Genomic DNA, 21,110 nt, shown 5'->3' with positions numbered 1-21,110 from the left:
CTCCCTCTGTCCCTCTGAATATACCTCTTGCCCATCCTCTGGGTCACCCCCCCCCCTTGTCTTTCTTCCCGGACCTCCTGTCCCATGATCCTCTCGTATCCCCTTTTGCCTATCACCTGTCCAGCTCTCAGCTCTATCCCTCCCCCTCCTGTCTTCTCCTATCATTTTGCATCTCCCCCTCCCCCTCCAGCTTTCATATCCCTTACTCACTCTTCCTTCAGTTAGTCCTGACGAAGGGTCTCGGCCTGAAACGTCGACTGCGCCTCTTCCTATAGATGCTGCTTGGCCTGCTGCGTTCACCAGCAACTTTGATGTATGTTGCGTGTATTTTATCTGTTGTGTGTCACTTAATTGAGATGACAGCCAAGTATCTCTAAACCAGGGGTTCCCATCCTTTTTTATGCCGTGGATTCTTACCATTAACCAAGGGGACCCCAAATTTGAAACCCCTGCCCTATCTTACAACTCAGTACTCTAACCTCCTTATAAACATTTAACATCCCCTCCTCAAATACTTATTAGGTTAAAACTTCAAGATTACATCAGGAGAAAAGGAACCTGCTCGCCCTTTTGAGTATAATATCTGATGTTTAACATTAAAGATAAAAATTAACTTTGTCACACGTACATTGAAACATACAGTGAAATGCATTGTCTGCATCAAATCAAATTAGCGAGCATTGTGCTGAGCAACCCACAAGTGTCACCACACTTACTGTAACAACACAGTATTCCAATAACTTTCCATAACCGTATGCCTTTGGAATGTGGGAGGAAACTGGAACAGCCAGAGGAAATCCATGCAGTCATGGGCAGAATGTACAAATTCCTTATAGACAGTGGTGGGAATCGAAACCCAATCTTACAGCTAGTGCTGTAAAGCACAACACCAACCTATACTCTACTATGCTGTCCTGATGTCTGCCTTTTAATGACAATAATCCTCCAAACCTTTGAACCTCCTCAAAATATCTACTTCAAAATCCTTCCCTATTAAGTTATTCCATAAAGCTGATGTCTTTAGAATACACCAATCTCCTCTACATGTGATGCAATATTCCTTGGTAGCCATCTGCACATTCATCTATAGATGATGCTTTGGATCTAGGTGCAATAGTTCGATCCCCTCCCCAATTTGGCCTTTCCCTTTCTCATCCTCCTACATCATTTTAAATTTGGATGCTTACCACCTTGCCTCCATTTAGTTAAGAGGCTGACTTGGGAGCAGGGAGAGGGGATATCAGCAGCAAAAAGAACACAGATGGGATTAAGTCACACAGATCTGGAAAAGTATCAAAGGGAAAATGATCACAACATGGCCAACACCGTGTAAAGACTTCGTACTGGAATTGAAATACTCTGGTTGTTTATCTACTGATAATAAATAACAAGAAACACTTGCATTTATATTGTGCCGTAAAACCGTAAATTTTCACATTATCGGACAAAATCTGTGGAAGAACTGCAAACAGCAGTAACAGGTGAAAGGTCAAATAAAAATCAAAGAGACAAAACATGGAGTATCAAAAAAAAGGATGAGGTAGAGGGTTAGGGAGTGAATTGTGCAATGGACAGGCCAGTAATAGTACAGCAAAGGAAACAAGAGACCAGCTAGTGAGGAACAGAAACAGCTACAGGAAATTACTAAAAGTAATGGTGTGATCTGAACACCACAAGAATTCGAAATTCAAATTACTATTGGACCAGGTGCTCGTGGAGGTTTGAAAGTACAGCAGAAGCAAGAGGAAAAAAAAGTCAGTGTCCTTGTCATGTAGAGATGAATCCATTAGGTGGATTAAAAAGTGGATCAGTCTATTAGTTATGTGCTAATATATTACCGCACTCTTCCACATAAATGTTGATTTCAATACTCACATCTCAATCCTTAAAATATTCCTTCCCAAAGGGTAAATTACAACTGCTCTCAATCTTAGAAACCAGAATCATGGTTATAGACAATACAGTGAGCCCACTGAATCTGTACTGACCATCAACTGCTCCATTTACACCAATCCTACATTAATCTCATTTTTTAATTCACCCAATTCTCATTAACTTCCCCAGATCCTATCATTCATCTGCACACGAGGACAATTTACAGTGCTCATTTAACCTATCAAACTACATCGTTGAGATGTGGGAGGAAAATTAAACTCTAAAATGAAACCCACATGGTCACAGAAGAACAAAGAAACTCACACAAGGTGAGAGGATTGGATTAAACTTGAGTCTCTGGTACTTCGAGCAGACAGCTCTACTCGCTTCAAAGTTATCAAAGTACATTCACTATCAACATACGTATGTCAACATATATAACCTTGAAATTCATTTTCTTGCAGATATTCACAGTAGATAGAAAAAACATAATAGAGTCAACGAGAGACTGCACCCAGCAGGATGCACAAACAACCGATGTGCAAATACAAAAAGGAATTTTAAAAAACTGGATGGACAGACGCATGCCAGACAGATGGACAAGCAATAAATATCAAGAACATGAGATGAAGAGTCCTTGAAAGTGAGTCCATAGGTTGTGGGAACAGTTCAGTGATGCAGTGAATGAAGTTATCTCCTCTGGTTCAAGAGCCTGATAGCTGAGGGGTAATAATTGTTCCTGAACTTGGTGGTGAGAGTCCTGAGGCTCCTGTACCTCCTTCCTGATGATGGTAGCAAGACAACAGCATGTCATGGGTGGTGACAGTCCTTGATGATGGATGCTGCCTCCCGACAACACTCCATATAGATGGATCAATGGTGGGGGAGGACTTTACCTGTGATGGACTGGGCTGTATTTCCACACTTTATAGGCTTTTCCATTCAAAGGCAATGGCATTTCCATACCAGGCCACAATGCAAGTAGTCAATATACTCTCCACCGCACATCTATCATCATTATGTGCTGTGTCGTATGATGCGGGCAATCATGGTGTATCATCTGTCTTTAATCTAAGATTTAATAAACTCTTCAAAATTTTTGCTTGCACATCTCTTGATATAACTCATGAATGTCATGCACTATCGACTACGACTTTTTCTTCCCACAATTTTTTCTGCCACCGTAAATCGTTCGAACTTCTCTTTTCTCAGCACATGTCCCAGAAATTCCATCTGGTATTTCCTGACTGATGATATCAGTTCTCTTCTTATACCAGCTTTTCGCAACACTTCATTTGTATCTGTCCTTCCTGATATTTTCATCATTCTTCTCAAAAACTACATTTTGCTTTGATGTTGTCCAACATTCGCTTCCATATGTTGGGTGTGGAATGAACGTAGCCCCGCAACACTCTGAGTTTTGTACCCATAGAAATGTTATTTAGTATCTTGCTCAGATGCTCCAACATGCATTTAGCAACTCCAGTCCTCCTCCTAATTTCAACATCAACCCTGCCCATCTAACGTTATTGTGCTCCCCAATTAACTGAATTTCCAGGTTTGTTTAATAGTTTCATTGCCCACTTTCAGTTTGCAATTCTGTACTTCTTTATTCTTTGTGACAACTGTACATTCAGTCTTCTTTGCATTTTCTTCAATGACTTCATGCAGTATTTTTTGGAGCACGTCTATAGAAGATTTTAATTTTAATCAAGATTGTACTGATGAAAAAAGGTGATGATTTGTGGGCAGTTTTGCCGCTGCGCTGTCCTAAGATCTAAAAATTGCACACATCCTAACAAGAAAGTTTACATCAATGAGTAAAACTGGCATTGTATTTACAAGAATTTTTGAGAAAAGGGTGCAAAAGCCAAGAATAAAGGCAACAAGCACCTTAAACTCTCAAAAATACAGTACACCAATCTAATACAGTAGCTGAGACTCATGTATCCCACAACAGCCCATCCACAAACTCACACTAATTGTTAAGAAAAGTGCTGAATAATTTTAAATTTTAACTGAAAAAGCTGCCTGGCTTAGGTGGGCTGACTCAGCACCTGTTGGGAATTTAGTCTGGTAGTTTCTTAGCTTCTGGCTCAGTATGAAACTGAGAAAGGAACTTGCCAACCGATATCCCACTGGACATGTGCTGTAACAAATCCTAGAGTGTTACATTAATGCATGTTCCAACATTCCATCCTCGAAGCTGAAACAGTAAGTGTATGCACGTGGTCTAAATACTCATGCATCATTGTTATCTTCTTTCCAGGCAGATGGGGATCATCCACTATGGTTGTCTGCTCATCTGCAGTAGAAGGAAAACTCTGATCTCAAACTTGCAATGCCTTGCGGCTAAAAATCCACTTGTTTGGGACTTGGGGAGTAAACCTCAAGGAAAACTCTGGAATCTGGAGACTCTAAGGCAGTCCTACGTCGAGTTCAACGCTGACTGGGAACTCCTGCAACACCACTGGTGCCAAACTATATCAGTTTCTGCCATTCCTTTGGATTCATCAGTCTGCATGGAGAGGGGGAGCCTGCTACATGGGAACAGCTTGCTTTCCATATCGTACTGCCCTGGCTTTTGTACCAGCTTGCTTATCGATTTCAACATAGATAGCTAGGACACATTATTCAATGTTGACTTTGACCAACAGAGGGCCACCATAAGTACCTCTTTATGCCTTTGCATGTACATGTATTTTCTTTTAATTCATTCACGAGATGCTAGAAACGTCAACTGTCATTGACATTCTTAACTGCATGAATGAAGGCAACACAAGAGTCAGTTACAACAGTGGGTCAACACTGTCATACAGGTCAAATCAAGACAAAATGGAAGATTTCCTTCCACTGGAGGATATTAATGAATCAAGCGGGTTTTTAACGACAATCTAGTTGCTTTGTGGTCACTATTAATGATGTGGATACTGCAATATTTTAATTACTTAAATTTAAATTCCACAGCTGTCCTGATGGGATCCGAATTTATACTTCTGTATCAATTGGTCAGATAATGTATATGTGAGTATTCTCAGAATTTTCATGCTTAAGTGAAGGTCAAGCCTCTATTCCCCTGGGTGACCTATCTTCGGACAGTCTCATTATATTTAATGTTATGCCAGTTTTCATAATACTCCTCTGACTGAAATAGCCACTTGTATTTCTCATCATCCAAATATGGTGTTATTGAAACTATATTGAACTGCACATGCAACAGTCTTCGTTCATGCTCCCTGATACTCAGGCACATGAGCAATCTTACTTAAAATCTGTCATGACAATTCTCAGGAATGTGCATGGTTCCAGAAAGGGACAACTTCCAGACTAACAGATTTACAATTGTTTGACTTCAAGATTAAATTACTTCAAATTGTGCATAGTTTTTGAATATAATTCAATTGAATATCACAGAACCAGAAAATATCAGAATCAGGTTTATCATCACCGGCATGTGATATGAAATTTGTTAACTTAGCAGCAGTTCAATGCAATACATAATATAGAAGAGAAAAAAATAAAATAAAAATAATAATAAATATAAGTAAAACAATTACAGTATACATATATTGAATAGATTTAAAACGTGCAAGAAACAGAAATAATGTATATTAAAAAAAGTGAGTTAGTGTCCAAAGATTCAATGTCCATTTAGGAATCGGATGACAGAGGGGAAGAAGCTGTTCCTGAATTACTGAGTGTGTGACTTCAGGCCTCTGTACCTCTTACCTGATGGTAACAGTGAGAAAAGGGCATGCCCTGGGTGCTGGAGGTCCTTAATAATAGATACTGCCTTTCTGAGACACCGCTCCCTGAAGATGTCCTGGGTACATTGTAGGCTAGTACCCAAGATGGAGCTGACTAGATTTACAACCCTCTGCAGCTTTTTTCCCCCATTAAGATACACATCCACACAACTCTTTTAATGCCCCAGATGCTCACATACTGTTGCTGGGCAAGAAACAACAGCAAAACCCCAAATCAAATCTCTGGTTTGTGCTTTCTGAGCTGCTCTAACTGTGTTATCATTGCTCAATGTTCCCTAATGGAAAGGGGATGCAGAGTATTTGAATAGGGCAGCACAAGGTACACCACTGCACTACTGCCAGATTCTAAAAATTAGCTTGATTTGTCACACGTACATCAAAACATAACTCCGCCGCAGATGGTCCCAAGCCCAACTGCGGAAGGAGGAGGGTTAAGCAGAGGCGAGCAACCCCATTCCATAAAAAAAAAACAAACCGTGCTCCAGAAACACCAAAAGAAGCTCCTAAGACTTCATCTCTGGGAGAGGAAGGATCTTTGCCTATTGAAACATAGTGAAAAGAGCTGTTTGCAACAAATCAAATCAGTAAAGATTACGCTGGGCAGCCTGCAAGTGTCACCATAGTTCTGGTGCCCTCATAGCATGCCCACAACTCGCTAAGAAGCTGTACCCTGAAATAAACAAATCACCAGCGAAAGCTTTTGACTTAAATTTGTATATTCATTTGGTTCTAGGGCAGCATTCCAGATGAATGATAACCATCTTGTCAGTAACGTAAAGCAACTACAGTTGGGGGAGAAAAGAGAAGACATATTCTCCCTGCACCTTCTCCCTGCCTTTAGCAGACAAACACCCTAAACAACAGAACTGATACACTTAGTGGCCACCTTATTAGGTACAGGAGTGGAACGAGGTGAGTACTTCTGCTGCTGGAGACCATCTACTTCAAGATTCGATGTGTTGTGCATTCAGAGATGCTCCTGCACACCACTGTTGTAATACCTAGTTAGAGTTACTATCAGCTTGAACCAGTCTCGCCATACCATGACTACTCCCTTAACAAGGCATTTTCATCCACAGAACTGCCACTCTTGGGGTCTCACGACTGGCCATTACTCAATATACCTAGGATGCAACCTTGAAGATTAGCGCGCCTTCGAAGTTTTGGGATTTTGTGGCTCTGGAGGCAGGTGGACTCGAGGTCGGTGCCTCTGCAGGAAATCGGTGTGTCGTGGGAGACAGAAGATCAAAAGGAGCGAGCTGGCTGCTGGCTGTGTGCTCAGAGACCCGAGATCTTTGGGCACAGAGCTTGGAAAAAGCAATGGAATGGACTTCTAACATCGTAAATCAGCGAGTTCTTTGTTATGTCTCCCCTCTCACTGTGAAACTGAGATACCTCTTTTTCCCTCATTAGGGAGAGAGAGAGCCGGTGGTATGTTGAATTACTGGGTGAATGAGTAGTCTTTGGGGTACTGCATCATCTTTACTGATGCTTTGCTGCACACTTGAGTGCTCGGTGGGGGGGGGCACCAATGCTTTTTTCTGCTGGTGGGGGGAGGGATCATTGCTTTGCTGCTGCTTACACATGGGAGGGGAGAGCTGGGGGGGGGGACTTTGGGGTTCTAACATTTAACTGTCATTCATTCTTTAGGGCACTCCTCTGTTTCCGTGGATGGTTCTGAAGAAAAAGAATTTCAGGATGTATATTGTATACATTTCTCTGACATTAAATGTACCTTTGAAACCTTTTTTTGTTTTTGCACCATCTCTGAACTGCAAAGATTGTTGTGTGTGAAAATCCCAGGAGATCTGCAGTTTCTAAGACACTCAAATCACCCTGTCTGGCACCAACAATTATTCCATGGTCAAAGTCAATTAAAATCACATTTCTTCCCTATTCTCATGTACGGTCTGAACAACTCTGGACCACATCTGCATGCTTTGATGCAAAGAGCTGTTACCACATGATTGGCTGATTAGATACTTGCATTAACAAGGTGGACAGGTGTAAAATAAAGTGGCCATTGGGTGTATCTTTGACTGAGGTCCTGACCTCAATTAATACAGACTAATCCGGATGAAAACACTCTTTTTTGAATCAACCAAAATGCAGTATAGACGCACCTCAATGGCCAGAGGTTCCCAACCTTTTTTATGCCATTGCCCCCTACCATTAACCGAGAGGTCCGTGGACCCCAGGTTATGAACTCCTGCCTCAAACACATCTCAATGTTTCCATTTTGGCATTTATTACTCTCATTCAATTGAGTGTGCAGCTAAAGAAGGCATCGTATCTCTAAATAAAGAGTCTCTGACCAGAAACATCAACCTTGTTTCTCTTTCTACAGATGCTGCCTGACACGCAGCATTTTATAAGCTTAATTCTATAACTAGTTGTGGGGATTGCAAAAATCAATAAAGTTTTTCTCTCGATGAGAATGAACCTTTTTCTCTTCTCCTTGCGTTTCCAGATAGGGTAAAATCATAATATCCTTGCAGAAAATATTTACTACATTCTATGAATATATATATTTTTAAATTTGAGATGCAGTGTGGAACAGACCCTTGCAGCCCAATGAGCCGCCCCATGCAGCAACTCACCTATTTCATCCTGGTCTAATCACAGGACAAATTACAATAACCAATTAACCTACTAACCAGTACATCTTTGAACTGTGGGAAGCAACAGGAGAACCCATAGGAAATCCACATGGTCACGGGGAGAAGGTACAAAAATCCTTACAGATAGTTGAACTCTGAATTCTGATGCCCCGAGCTGTGATAGAATCATGTTAACCACTAAAAGCTTAGCTACTAAGTCTGGTATTATGAATTCTACTGACAGCAGAAAGGGCAAAGGTAGGTTACCTGTGCCTTAAATTGAGTCGCTGCGAGCAGATGGGGCTCATCAGCCATGGTTGGCAGCTCACCTAGAAGGAAAAACCTCAGCTGCCTTGCTATTATACCCACTCATGGGGAAGGCTTGAGAAGTAAGCCAAGGAAAAATCTGGAGCTGGATCCATTAGGCAGTCCTTCTTTGAGTTCAGCACCAACTCTTACATACTGGACGCAGACAGCTAGGACACATCTTTCATGGTCAACCCCAACCCGTGGAGCGCCTCTAACTGCTAAAAATTATGCAGGGAATACATTGGGTGGATGTTTTAACAAGGCTGAAGGTGCCTAAAATTGGAAGGCATAGTTTAGGATGAGGGAGAAAAATGTAAAGGAGATGTGAGAGGCATCTTTCTATCCAGAGGGTGGTAGGTATCTAGAAGAAGTGAAGTGGTAGAGGTAAAAATAATTAACGCATGAACAGGAAACTTGGACAGGAATGGGAACAGAGGGATATGGGCCTAATGCAGGTAAATGGGAATAGTGGAGATCAACATGGACGAGTTGGGGCAAAAAGGACAGTTTCTGTGCAGTATAGCTCGGTAAAATACTACAAGGAAATAGAATAAATTTCACGAAAGTCAGGAGAACACACACCCATCCTCATTGAAGGGTAAACAGAGGAAAGAGTGAGCAGCTTCAAGTTCCTGAGCATCGACATCTCCAAGGATCTATCCTGGAACCAACATATTGAAGTAATCATGAACAAGGCACACCAGTGGTCCTACTTCGTGAGGAGTTTGAAGAGATTTGGTATGCCACCAAAGGCTTTCGAAAACTTCCATAGATGTAATATGGAGAACATTCTGATTGGGTGCATCATAACCTGGCTCCAGTACACAGGACTGAAAAAGATTGCAGAGGGTCGTAGACTCAGCCAGCACAACCTTCACCACTAATTAGGACACATTCATCCATCACTAAGGATCCTCACCATCAGGCTCATGCCCCATGCCCTGCTCATCACTAAAACAGGGGAGGTGGTATAGGAGCTTGCCGATACAAACTCAACACTTTAGGAAAAGCGTCTTCTCTGCCAACAAATTTTGAATGGTTCATGAACATCACTTTGTTCATCTCTTTTGTACTATTTATTTTATCATTCATATTATTGCTTTGTCTTTGCACTTTTCTTCTGTTGCACTTTTTTGGATCGGGAATACAGAGCGGCATGGGAGCTGAATTCTGAAGGAAGGCAGATTTTTAAAAACTTCTTTGAGTGCAATAAGGACAAGACTGCGCAGGCGCGTGATGTAACAGGACAGCGCGGAGAGTTTAAAAGGAAGATCACCCTATACAGCGGGCAGCTGTCGGAGCAGGCAGCGGAGTGAGTGGTAGCAGAGTGTAGGGCTTTGGCTTCAACGGGCTTCGGCGGTAAACGGGAAGAGGTAAGAGCGAGGCACCAACCCTTTTTTTCCTCCCCTCCCCCCTTCGCGAATTGGCCTGGACAGACAGGAGCTGCAGGACTTTCACAGCTAACAGTACGAGCTAACGGTTTTAAAAGTTTGTCTGTTTGGCGAGGTAAATGGGTGAGTAAACTTATTTTTCCTGTTTTATTCCTGTAGAATTAGATAGCATGCCTGTAGGGTTAGTGCTTTGTTCAGGGCGTCAGATGTGGGAATCCTGGGAAACTTCCAGCCTCCCTGATGGCCACATCTGTGCCAGGTGTACCGAGATGCAGCTCCTCAGAGACTGTGTTAGGGATCTGGACCTGCAGCTTGATGACCTAGTGCTCATCAGGGAAAGTGAAGAGGTGATAGACAGGAGCTACAGGGAGGTAGTCATCCCTAGGCTACAGGGGTCAGAAAACTGGGTCACTGTCAAGAGAGGGAAGGGAAATGCCCGGATAGTGGAGAGCACACCTGTGGCTGTCCCCTTCAGCAACAAATATCTTGTTCTAGATGCTGTTGAGGGGGATGACCTGACAGGGGACGCCCACGGTGACCAGGTCTCTGGCACTGAGCTGGCGCAATTGTGCAGGAGGGAAGGAGGGAGAAGAGGAATACGGTAGTCATAGGGGATTTCATAATCAGGGGAACGGACAGGAGATTCTGTGAGCCTGATAGAGATACCCGCATGGTGTGTTGCCTCCCAGGTGCCAGGGTACGGGATATCTCGGCGCAGGTCCAGAATATTCTGGGGGGGGGGTGGCGAGTAGCCAGTTGTCTTGGTACATGTTGGTACCAATGACATACATAGGACAAGGGAGGAGGTCCTGAAGAGAGATTTCTGGGAGTTAATAAGGAAGCTGAGAAGCAGGACCTCCAGGGTAGTAATCTCCGGATTGCTACCTGTGCCACATGCTAGCGAGGGCAAGAATAGTAGGATCAGGCAGATGAATGCGTGGCTGAGAGAATGGTGCAGGGGGCAGGGCTTCAGATTCTTACCTGAACCTGAAGGGGACCAATATCCTGGCGGGAAAGTTTAATAGAGCTGTTAGGGAGAGTCTAAACTAATTTGGCAGGGGGATGGGAACCGGAATGACAGAGCGGAGGAAGGGGAAAATAGAAATAAATCTAAGATAGTGAGCAGGAAAGATGTCAGGAAAGACAGGCAGGTGATGGGGCAAATTTGTAGCCATTGGGATGAGTTGCAGTGCAATAAAGTTGCAGTGAAATCAAAGCGAAAAGTACCAAATACTGGTCTTAAGGTGTTATACTTAAATGCACGCAGCATAAGGAATAAGGTGGATGATCTTGTCGTACAGCTACAAATTGGCAGGTATAATATTGTGGCCATCACTGAGACGTGGCTAAACGATGCATATCTCTGGGAGCTGAACGTCCAAGGATATACAGTGTATCGGAAGGATAGGAAGGTAGGCAGAGGGGAGGCATCGCTTTATTGGTAAGAAATGATATTAAATCATTAGAAAGAGGTGATATAGGATCGGAAGGTGCAGAATCTTTATGGGTTGAGCTAAGAAATCGCAGGGGTAAAAGGACCCTGATGGCAGTTATTTATAGGCCTCCAAACAGCTGCAGTGATGTGGACTACAAATTACAACAGGAAATAGAGAAGGCTTGTCAGAAGGGCAGTGTTATGATAATTGTGGGGGATTTTAACATGCGAGTGTATTGGGAAAATCAGGTCGGCACTGGATCTCGAGGGAGAGAATTTGTAGAATGTCTGCGAGATGGCTTTTTAGAACAGCTTGTTGTTGAGCCCACTAGGGGATCGGCTGTACTGGATTGGGTATTGAGTAATAAACCGGAGGTGATTAGAGAGATTGAGGTGAAGGAACCTTTAGGAGACAATGATCATAACATGATTGAGTTCACTGTGAAATTTGAAAAAGAGAAGCCAAAATCTGATGTGTCAGTATTTCAGTGGAGTAAAGGAAATTACAGTGGCATGAGAGAGGAACTGGCCAAAGTTGACTGGGAAGGGACACTGGCAGGAAAGACAGCAGAGCAGAAGTGGCTGGAGTTTATGCGAGAAGTGAGGAAGGTGCAAGACAGGTATATTCCAAAAAAGAAGAAATTTTCGAATGGAAAAAGGATGCAACCACGGTTGACAAGAGAAGTCAAAGCCAAAGTTAAAGCAAAGGAGAGGGCATACAAGGAAGCAAAAATTAGTGGGAAGAGAGAGGATTGGGAAGTTTTTAAAAGCTTACAAAAGGAAACTAAGAAGGTCATTAGGAGGGAAAAGATTAACTATGAAAGGAAGCTAGGAAATAATATCAAAGAGGATACTAAAAGCTTTCTCAAGTATATAAAGAGTAAAAGGCAGGTGAGAGTAGATATAGGACCAATAGAAAATGATGCTGGAGAAATTGTAATGGGAGATAAGGAGATGGCGGAGGAACTGAACGAGTATTTTGCATCAATCTTCACTGAGGAAGACATCAGCAGTATACCAGACACTCAAGGGTGGCAGGGAAGGGAAGTGTGCGCAGTCACAATTACGACAGAGAAAGTACTCCGGAAGCTGAATAGTCTAAAGGTAAATAAATCTCCCGGACCAGATGGAATGCACCCTCATGTTCTGAAGGAAGTAGCTGTGGAGATTGCGGAGGCATTAGCAATGATCTTTCAAAAGTTGGTAAGATTCTGGCATGGTTCCGGAGGACTGGAAGATTGCAAATGTCACTCCGCTATTTAAGAAGGGGCCAAGGAAGCAAAAAGGAAATTATAGACCTGTTAGCTTGACATCGGTGGTTGGGAAGTTGTTGGAGTCGATTGTCAAGGATGAGGTTACGGAGTACCTGGAGACATATGACAAGATAGGCGGAACTCAGCGTGGATTCCTTAAAGGAAAATCCTGCCTGACAAACCTATTACAATTTTTTGAGGAAATTACCAGTAGGCTAGACAAGGGAGATGCAGTGGATGTTGTATATTTGGATTTTCAGAAGGCCTTTGACAAGGTGCCACACATGAGACTACTTAACAAGATAAGAGCCCATGGAATTACGGGAAAGTTACATTCGTGGATAGAGCATTAGCTGATTTGCAGGAAACAGAGAGTGGGAATAAAGGGATCCTATTCTGGTTGGCTGCCAGTTACCAGTGGTGTTCCACAGGGGTCCATGTTGGGGCCGCTTCTTTTCACATTGTACAGCAACGATTTGGATTATGGGATAGATGGCTTTGTGGCTAAGTTTGCTGACGATATGAAGATAGGTGGAGGGGCCGGTAGTGCTGAGGAAACAAGAGAGTCTGCAGAGAGACTTGGATAGATTGGAAGAATGGGCAAGGAAGTGGCAAATGAAATACAATGTCGGAAAGTGTATGGTTATGCACTTTGGCAGAAGAAATAAACGGGCAGACTATTATTTAAATGGGGAAAGAATTCAAAGTTCTGAGATGCAACGGGACTTGGGAGTCCTCGTACAGGGTAACCTGGAGGTTAACCTTAAGGGTGAGTCGGTGGTGAAGAAGGTGAATGCAATGTTGGCATTCATTTCTAGAGGAATAGAGTATAGGAGCAGGGATGTGATGTTGAGGCTCTATAAGGCGCTGGTGAGACCTCACTTGGAGTACTGTGAGCAGTTTTGGTCTCCTTATTTAAGAAAGGATGTGCTGATGTTGGAGAGGGTACAGAAAAATTTGACTAGAATGATTCTGGGTATGAGAGGGTTAACATATGAGGAACGTTTGTCCGCTCTTGGACTGTATTCCTTGGAGTTTAGAAGAATGAGGGGAAACCTCAGAGAAACATTTCAAATGTTGAAAGGTATAGACAGAGTGGATGTGGCAAAGTCGTTTCCCATGATGGGGGAGTCTAGTACGAGAGGGCATAACTTAAGAATTGAAGGACTCCCATTCAGAACAGAAATGCAAAGAAATTTTTTTAGTTGGAGGGTGGTGAATCTATGGAATTTGTTGCCACAGGCTGCAGTGGAGGCCAAGTCATTGGGTGTATTTAAGGCAGAGATTGATAGGTATCTGAGTAGCCAGGGCATCAAAGGTTATGGTGAGAAGGCGGGGGAGTGGGACTAAATGGGAGAATGGATCAGCTCATGATAAAATGGCGGAGCAGACTCAAGGGGCCGAATGGCCTTTGTCTTATGGTCTCCTTTGTCTTATGGTCTAAAACAAATGTTATGCCATCAGTGATGATAAACATGATTATAATCAAAAAGTCTGAGGCAAGAAATGGTAAGGAGTAGTTAAAAAATAGCTGCAGTTTAAATTTGTCTCTGTTTTATAATCTAATTAAGGAGAGAAAGACTGTCCCTTATACAATGCTGCCTGATGAATGAATTCATTCAGATTGACAAGCAAGACAGGCCTACAGTGTAGGACCAGCTGACGAGAATAGACAGAAGGGTTTCTGTTATATTTGAATTCAAAAAATGCAACTTAAAGAACAAGAAAACAAAGAACCTGAAACATCAGCTGCTCCTTCAGGGAACAATTCTCTTTAACATTACCTTGTGTATACAACAATATATATTTTAAAAAACACTTACTTGGTATGTAACCACAGAAGAAAAATATTAAAGCACATACTGTTAGAAATTTTGGCACAGAGCCCCTAGGATTGCAAATCCCCTAATATTACACAGCCTCTAAAAAGTCTTGTACCATAATTCTGTTGTCACAGTTTTTGTTCAAGTGTCAGTCAGTAAAAACATCTTCAATGAAGCAATTACAATGAAGCATGCTGCCATAAGAGAAGCAAGATATCTTTAGTCTATTTCAGTATGAATAAAGGCAAAATTGATTAATAGATTTAACCACATGGATGAATTAAGTAATTTGCTTAATAGTGGGGAAAGGGATCTATAACATACAGAAGAAATAAAAGGTTGTGAAATTCAGTGTCTGGGAACTATAAACTAACACACAACTTTGTTCATGCTTCTGCACAGCATGATTTTAAAGATGGTAATCATAACGACAAAACTTACCAAGAGGCTTGCTACCTGCATAACATTGCTCATATTCATTTATGGGATGTGGATAACAGTGGCAAAGCCAGCATTTATTGTTCACCCAACCACCCTCGGAAATGGCCAGTAGTTTAGAGTCAACCATACTGCCATGGTCTTTTACTTAACTCAAGTCCATCAGAATCAGAAGCAAGAATGAGCCATTTGGCACCTTGTGCCCACTCTGCCATGCAATACCTTTCTTTGACTCCCTAAAGATCAAACAAACAATCAATCTCTGTCTTGAATAAACACTGCAACTGAGCCTTCACACAACTATAAGGTTGAGAATTTCTAAAATGCATGACCTTCTAGACAAAGCAATTTCTTTCTACCTAAATACCAAATTGTAGACCCTTTTATCAAGATCGGCAGCCTGGTTCTGGGCATCTCATCCAGGAGAAATATCACCCCTGTTGTACCTGTAAGAATTTTATACATCTCAATAAAAACAAGAATCATTCTTCAATCATTGACACTCATTCTTCATTTAATTTTCATTCATACAAGTCAGACTGGGAAATAATTACAGTTTTGTTTTCCCAGAAGAAATTATAATGCGTTTTACAGCAATCTATAGTCTTCAGGGTCATTTTCAAGTAGTATTGCTTTTCTCGTATCTTATTTTTTTAATTACATGAATTTAATTTTCCAGGCAGTTATAGAATATGAACTTATAAGGTATATTCCTGACATTGGATCTTTCGAGGAAGTCCCTCAGAACTGAGGAAGATGTTTTCCACTCTGAATTCTGAAATGACTGTAGGAATGGTAGCTCTTTCCATAGGTCTAACCAAAGACTGCCAAACAAAGTCGTTAAGTAGCTCGTGGGGTGTTCGGACTGAAGACAAGACTTGTATGTATGTACCCAAGGTATCATTCTGGGACTTCAAATATTCACATTGAAAGAACTTGTTATAGGCCTAAGAAAAGCAAGATTCAAGCTTGGAGGTGATTCTAATCGAGAGCATTCTAGGCTTCTTTAGAGTGAATGTGGAGAGGATGTTTCCTATAGTGGGCGAGTCTGGCACCAGAGGGCACAGACATAAAACAGGAAGTCCAGAGATAAGTGGGAATTCCTTTAGCCAGAGGATGGTGAAACGCTAGAATTCATTGCCACAGACAGCTGTGGATACCAAGTCATTGGGTATATTTAAAGCGGAAGTTTTTAAGTTCTTAATTAGTAAGGGTGTCAAAGATTACAAGGAGAAGGCAGAAGAATGGGGTTGAGAGTGATAATATATCAGCCAAGTGATTGTAGGAATGGCAGATCTTTCGTTATATAGATACTGTCCAACAGGGTGGTTAAGTAACTTGTGGGTGTTAAACAAGATTTGTGTGTGTACACCTAAGGTATCACTTTGGGACTTTAATGTATTACATTGAAAGAATTTGTTATATGCCTAAGAAAACCAAGATTCAGTTTGGAGATGATACTAATCTAGGGCATATTAAATAACTTTGAGAAGCAAAGGTAGATGTAACGGGATGAAATAGTTAGATCTGTGAGGTGATGATAGTTAAGTGTAACAGACAATGGGGGGGGGGGGTGGTGGATGGCAAGAGGGTTAGGGCAAGTACTCCAGATTTAGAATGAATGAAACCATACAAATGCAAGTCCAAATGCATCTTGGAATTTTCACATACAGAAAATAAGGCTCATTGACCAATACTTCAAATTGGATGAGACAAGAGTTTCACTATTTAAAAGATAAGAAGCAGAAACACCATTTTACCTGCTCTAGTTTGAAGATGTGTTGATTGAAGTAGTGCTGAAGTCGCTCATTGGCAAAGTTAATACAGAACTGTTCAAAGCTGTTATTCTCATAGTCCTCAAAGCCAAAGATATCCAGTACACCAATGGAGAAAATCTATATTAAAAAAAGTTGTATTTACTTCACTAATTATTCTTTCTGGCAACACTGATTAAGTGCCTTGGATCAGAAAGGTTCTCCCGGTTCCTGTTCCACAGAAGCTGCCTAACCTTCAAAGTATTTCCAACACTGCCTCATTCACATTTCCAGCATCTACAGGTTTTTGATTTTCAGTGATTCTAGAATTAAATGATCCAATAAATCATTACACTCTTTTAACTGAAGGGCTGTGTTGAAGAATAGAGTTGATACCATCTTGTAAAATGATAAAGGTTTTGAACCAATATTGATGTGAATGAGACAGGAAAATCTGCAAATCTCCCCTAAGCAGTATGTACACATGCACTTGCTGTATAGTATTGATGATGCCCAAAGCTCCATGTCCATATTATGATAGAAAATGTATATACTACGTAGATATATTGAGGAAATTAACATGGAAGTAGTCAAATATATTGTGAACTTCAAGATAATCTCATCAGACTGCCTCTTGAAAACTTATCAAAATGCCAATGTGACTCACCTTATGTTCTTCCAGGTCTCGATTGTTGAGAAGTGCATGGTTAATTCGGAATACAATCCAATCAAACAGGGCATCGTACAGTGACTTTGCCATAGAGTCTCGAACAGTTATTGCCTGCAATGCAAATAATCAATTATTAAATGGCCACGTTCAGAGTATTCATTGAAAAATATTTGATAGCACTGCTCATATTCTATGAATTGTTCATTCACTTGCTTATTTTAAAATCCTTACATCAGGAGAGTTGGTATTAAAATATAAAAATGCTTCTGTAGCTAGAATCTTATTCAACAACTTGCATATATCTGTTGTTAAACTGACAAATTAATTGACCACTTTGATGACTTCGTAGTAATTAGTTTCTTTTGTACCTCATGACTAAGTACACTGACTGATCAGTTTACTCAAACATCAGCCCTAGCATATTACAGAAAATCATACCCAAGTCAAAAGAGTATGGAGACAATCACAGCCCAGAACAAGACCTTAATCAAGGCTAATAGTTCAATGTCATTAAGTGAGGTTACCAGGCAGGCAAAGCTGTCATCTCTGAGCAAAGACAGTAAACCATGACCAGGTCCATTGCTTTTACTTATGGTAAAAGGCTCACAGCACTGCTCAGTGAGAACTGGGAATTGCCCATTAACTCAGCTAACTGAGGCAAAAGTTAATTGTCATTCAAATCATTTTTTGTTAGCTGTGAAACACCATAGATATCCTGAGACAAAGTGGCAGTATGAGTGTATAAGAAATGTATTTAAAAATTAGAGCTAACCACACTGAACTGTATACATTATCACTACAATTGCTAAAAGCCTCAAAGCCCTTTGTAACAATTTTAATTAAGTGACCAATAAATTAAAGGCTACCCTGTCACTTACAGACTAATAAAAATTAATAAATGCAAATTAATTAAAATTCATCACGATTCAACCTTGAGAGTGTAAGCAAATTTAATCCCAATAAGATTAAAAACAATATAAAAATGAGCATGTCTGAATTCTGAAAACATGCGTTAGAAATGCACAACAGGACTCTCATCAGCACATGAAAAGAAAAATCTCTTTGGGCTTTCATAAAAGTCTACAGCCTAAACAATAACATCTTTCTCTTTCATTTCTGGTTTGCATTTCTCACATTATCTGCTTTCTGGGTTATTTTTAGAACAGCTTCCACGATTTTTTCCCCCCATATTATCTATCAAAAGAAAAAAAAAAATTGAAGACTGGCTTATTTTATGAAGCCCAAATAAATGCTCAAGACCAAATTTTTAACACCTCATACAGAAGCTAAAAATGTGATAAGAGCCTCCTAACAGAATCCAGACACACTGCTGTGGCTGCACTGACAGGAAAGAATGCTGCCATTTTTCTTCAGCTGTTCCTCATCTGAGAAACTCTCTAAATTCCAACTCAGAACTGATCAATATTTCCACTTAAGCATTTCACCCATTCCAGTAAAGGTCCAGCTTAACACTCAAAACTGAAATAGCCAGCATTTACCCCATTCACATCGATCCACTGGTCGTTCTGCTTAAATCATGTATTCAGTGTTTGCAAGTGGCCCATGCAACCTGCCAAGTTAACTTCAATACAGTAGTAAGTTCTCAACGATCATCAAACAGATGGGATAGACTAGGATGAGGAATAAATAAAGTCCTGCAGTAATTCTAATCACCTGGTTACAGTGGGGCAGAGCAATCAGGATTTTGATTATAAGCATTTTAAAACTGAAATGACAGAGTGGCATTTATCTGTATCAAAAAGAAGATGGTATGAAACACAAAAAGAAGCCTCCAACAGAAATCCCTGACATTTACATGAATTAAATATAAGGAAGAACCATTTCACTGAGCAACATTGCTCAATATGTAGCTTTTGAACTAAAAATTGTTTTGATAGCTCTATCAGAAATTAGGTGGCATAACATAGCCTGTTACGTCATGAGTACTAGCCTAAAAAAGGCGACATGGATTCATAGAAAACAATAGCACAGAAACAGGCCCTTCAGCCCATCTAGTCCTTGCCAAACCATTTAAACTGCAAGTCCCATCAACCTGCTCATTTCATCAACCTGCACCCGGACCATAGCCCTTCACAACCCTCCAATCCACGTACCTATCCAAACTTCCCTTAAACGGTCAAATTAGACTTGCAACCACCACTTGTGCTAGCACCCCATTCCAAACTCACCACACTGAGTGAAGTTTCTCATGTTCCCCTTAAACATTTCACCCTTAACCCATGACCTCTTATTGAAGTGTCACCCAACCTCACTTGAAAAAACCTGCTTGCATTTACCTTATCTATACCCTTCATAATTTCGTATACCTCGGTTAAACCTCCCCTCAATCTTCTACATTTCTGGGAATAAAGCTTTAACCTATTTAATCTTTCCTTATAGCTCAGATCCTCAAGCCCTGGCAACATCCTTCAATCTTATTTACATCTTTCCTGCAGCGAGGTGACCAAAATTGCACACAGTTTTCCAAATCAGGCCTTACCAATGCCTTATACAACTTCAACGTGACATCCTAACTCCTGTACTCAATACTTGGATCTATGAAAGCCAATATGCCAAAAGTTTTCATACACCTTATTTACCTGTGACGCCACTTTCAATAAATTACAAACCTGTATTCCCAGATCCCTTTATTCTTCCACACTCCTCAGTCCCCTACCGCTCACTGTGTTAAGACCTATCCTGGTTGGTCCTCCCAAAGAGCAACATCTCACACTTGTCTTCATTAAATTCCATCTGGCATTCTTCAGCTCATCTTTTTCCAGCTGGTCTAGAGCCCACTGCAAGCTTTGATCATCTTCTTCGCTGTCCTCTACACCCTAAATCTTGGGGTCATCCACAAACTTATTGATCCAGTTAAGCACATTATCATCAAGATTGTTGATATAGATGACAAACAACAACTGACCCAGCACCAACCCTTGTGGTACTCCACTAGTCACAGACCTCCAGTTAGAGGCAATCATCTGCTACCGCTCTCTGACTTCTCCTGCAAAGCCATTGTGTAATCCAATTTACTACCTCACCTGAATGCCAAGTGACTGAACCTTCTTGATCAACTTCCCACGCAGACCTTGTCATATGCCTTGCTGAAATCCATGTTGACCACATCTACTGCCTTGCCTTCATCAACTTTCCTGATAACTTCCTCAAAAAATTGTATAGTATAAGATTGGTCAGACATGATCTACCTCCCAAAGCCATACTAACTACCCCTAACTAGTCCCTGTCTATCCAAATGCTCATATATCCAGTCCCTTAGAGATTTAAATATCTCTGCTAGGGCCCCTGCAATTTCTGCACTTAACTCTCATGGGGTCCGAGGGAATACTATGTTAGGCCCTGGAGATTTGTCCGTACTGATTTGCCTCAAAAAAGCAAACACCTCCTACTCTGTAACTTGTATAGGGTCCATGACCTCGCTACTGCTTTGCCCATCTTCTACTGTCTCTGTATCCACCTCCCAAGTAAATACAGGAGCAAAAAATCCATTTAAGATCTTCCCCATCTCTTTTGGCTCCACACATGAATTACCATTCTGGTCTTCCAGAGGACCAATTTTGTCCCTTGCAATCCTTTTGCTCTTAACATACCTGTAGAAGCCCTTAGGATTCTTCTTCACCTTGTCTGCTGGAGCAACCTCGTGCCTTTTTTTTTCTTAAACTGGGCCTCAATTTCTCTCCAAAACCAAGATTTCCTAAACCTGTTATCCTTGCCTTTTATTTTGACAGGCACATATAATCTTTGTGCTCTCAAAATTTCACTTTTGAAGGCCTC

At 41.2% G+C, this 21,110-nt stretch overlaps 1 protein-coding gene across 6 annotated transcripts in view; it reads right to left on the bottom strand.

The window, feature by feature from the left end:
* myo9aa (myosin IXAa) overlaps nucleotides 1-21,110 on the bottom strand; it is a 366,573-nt gene that overhangs the window by 165,279 nt on the left and 180,184 nt on the right. For all 6 annotated transcript variants that reach the window (XM_063071043.1, XM_063071045.1, XM_063071047.1 and 3 more), the window contains exons 10-11: nucleotides 17,313-17,426; nucleotides 16,652-16,786 (exon numbers count right to left, since the gene is read on the bottom strand). In XM_063071043.1, coding sequence (XP_062927113.1) covers nucleotides 16,652-16,786; nucleotides 17,313-17,426 — 249 coding nt within the window. The remainder of the gene's footprint in view (nucleotides 1-16,651; nucleotides 16,787-17,312; nucleotides 17,427-21,110) is intronic.

The sequence above is a fragment of the Mobula hypostoma genome, chromosome 18 (assembly GCF_963921235.1).
Source record: "Mobula hypostoma chromosome 18, sMobHyp1.1, whole genome shotgun sequence".
NCBI lineage: Eukaryota > Metazoa > Chordata > Chondrichthyes > Myliobatiformes > Myliobatidae > Mobula > Mobula hypostoma.
The sequence above is the reverse complement of the archived record's forward strand: the minus strand, read 5'-3'. Positions and strand labels throughout refer to the sequence as shown.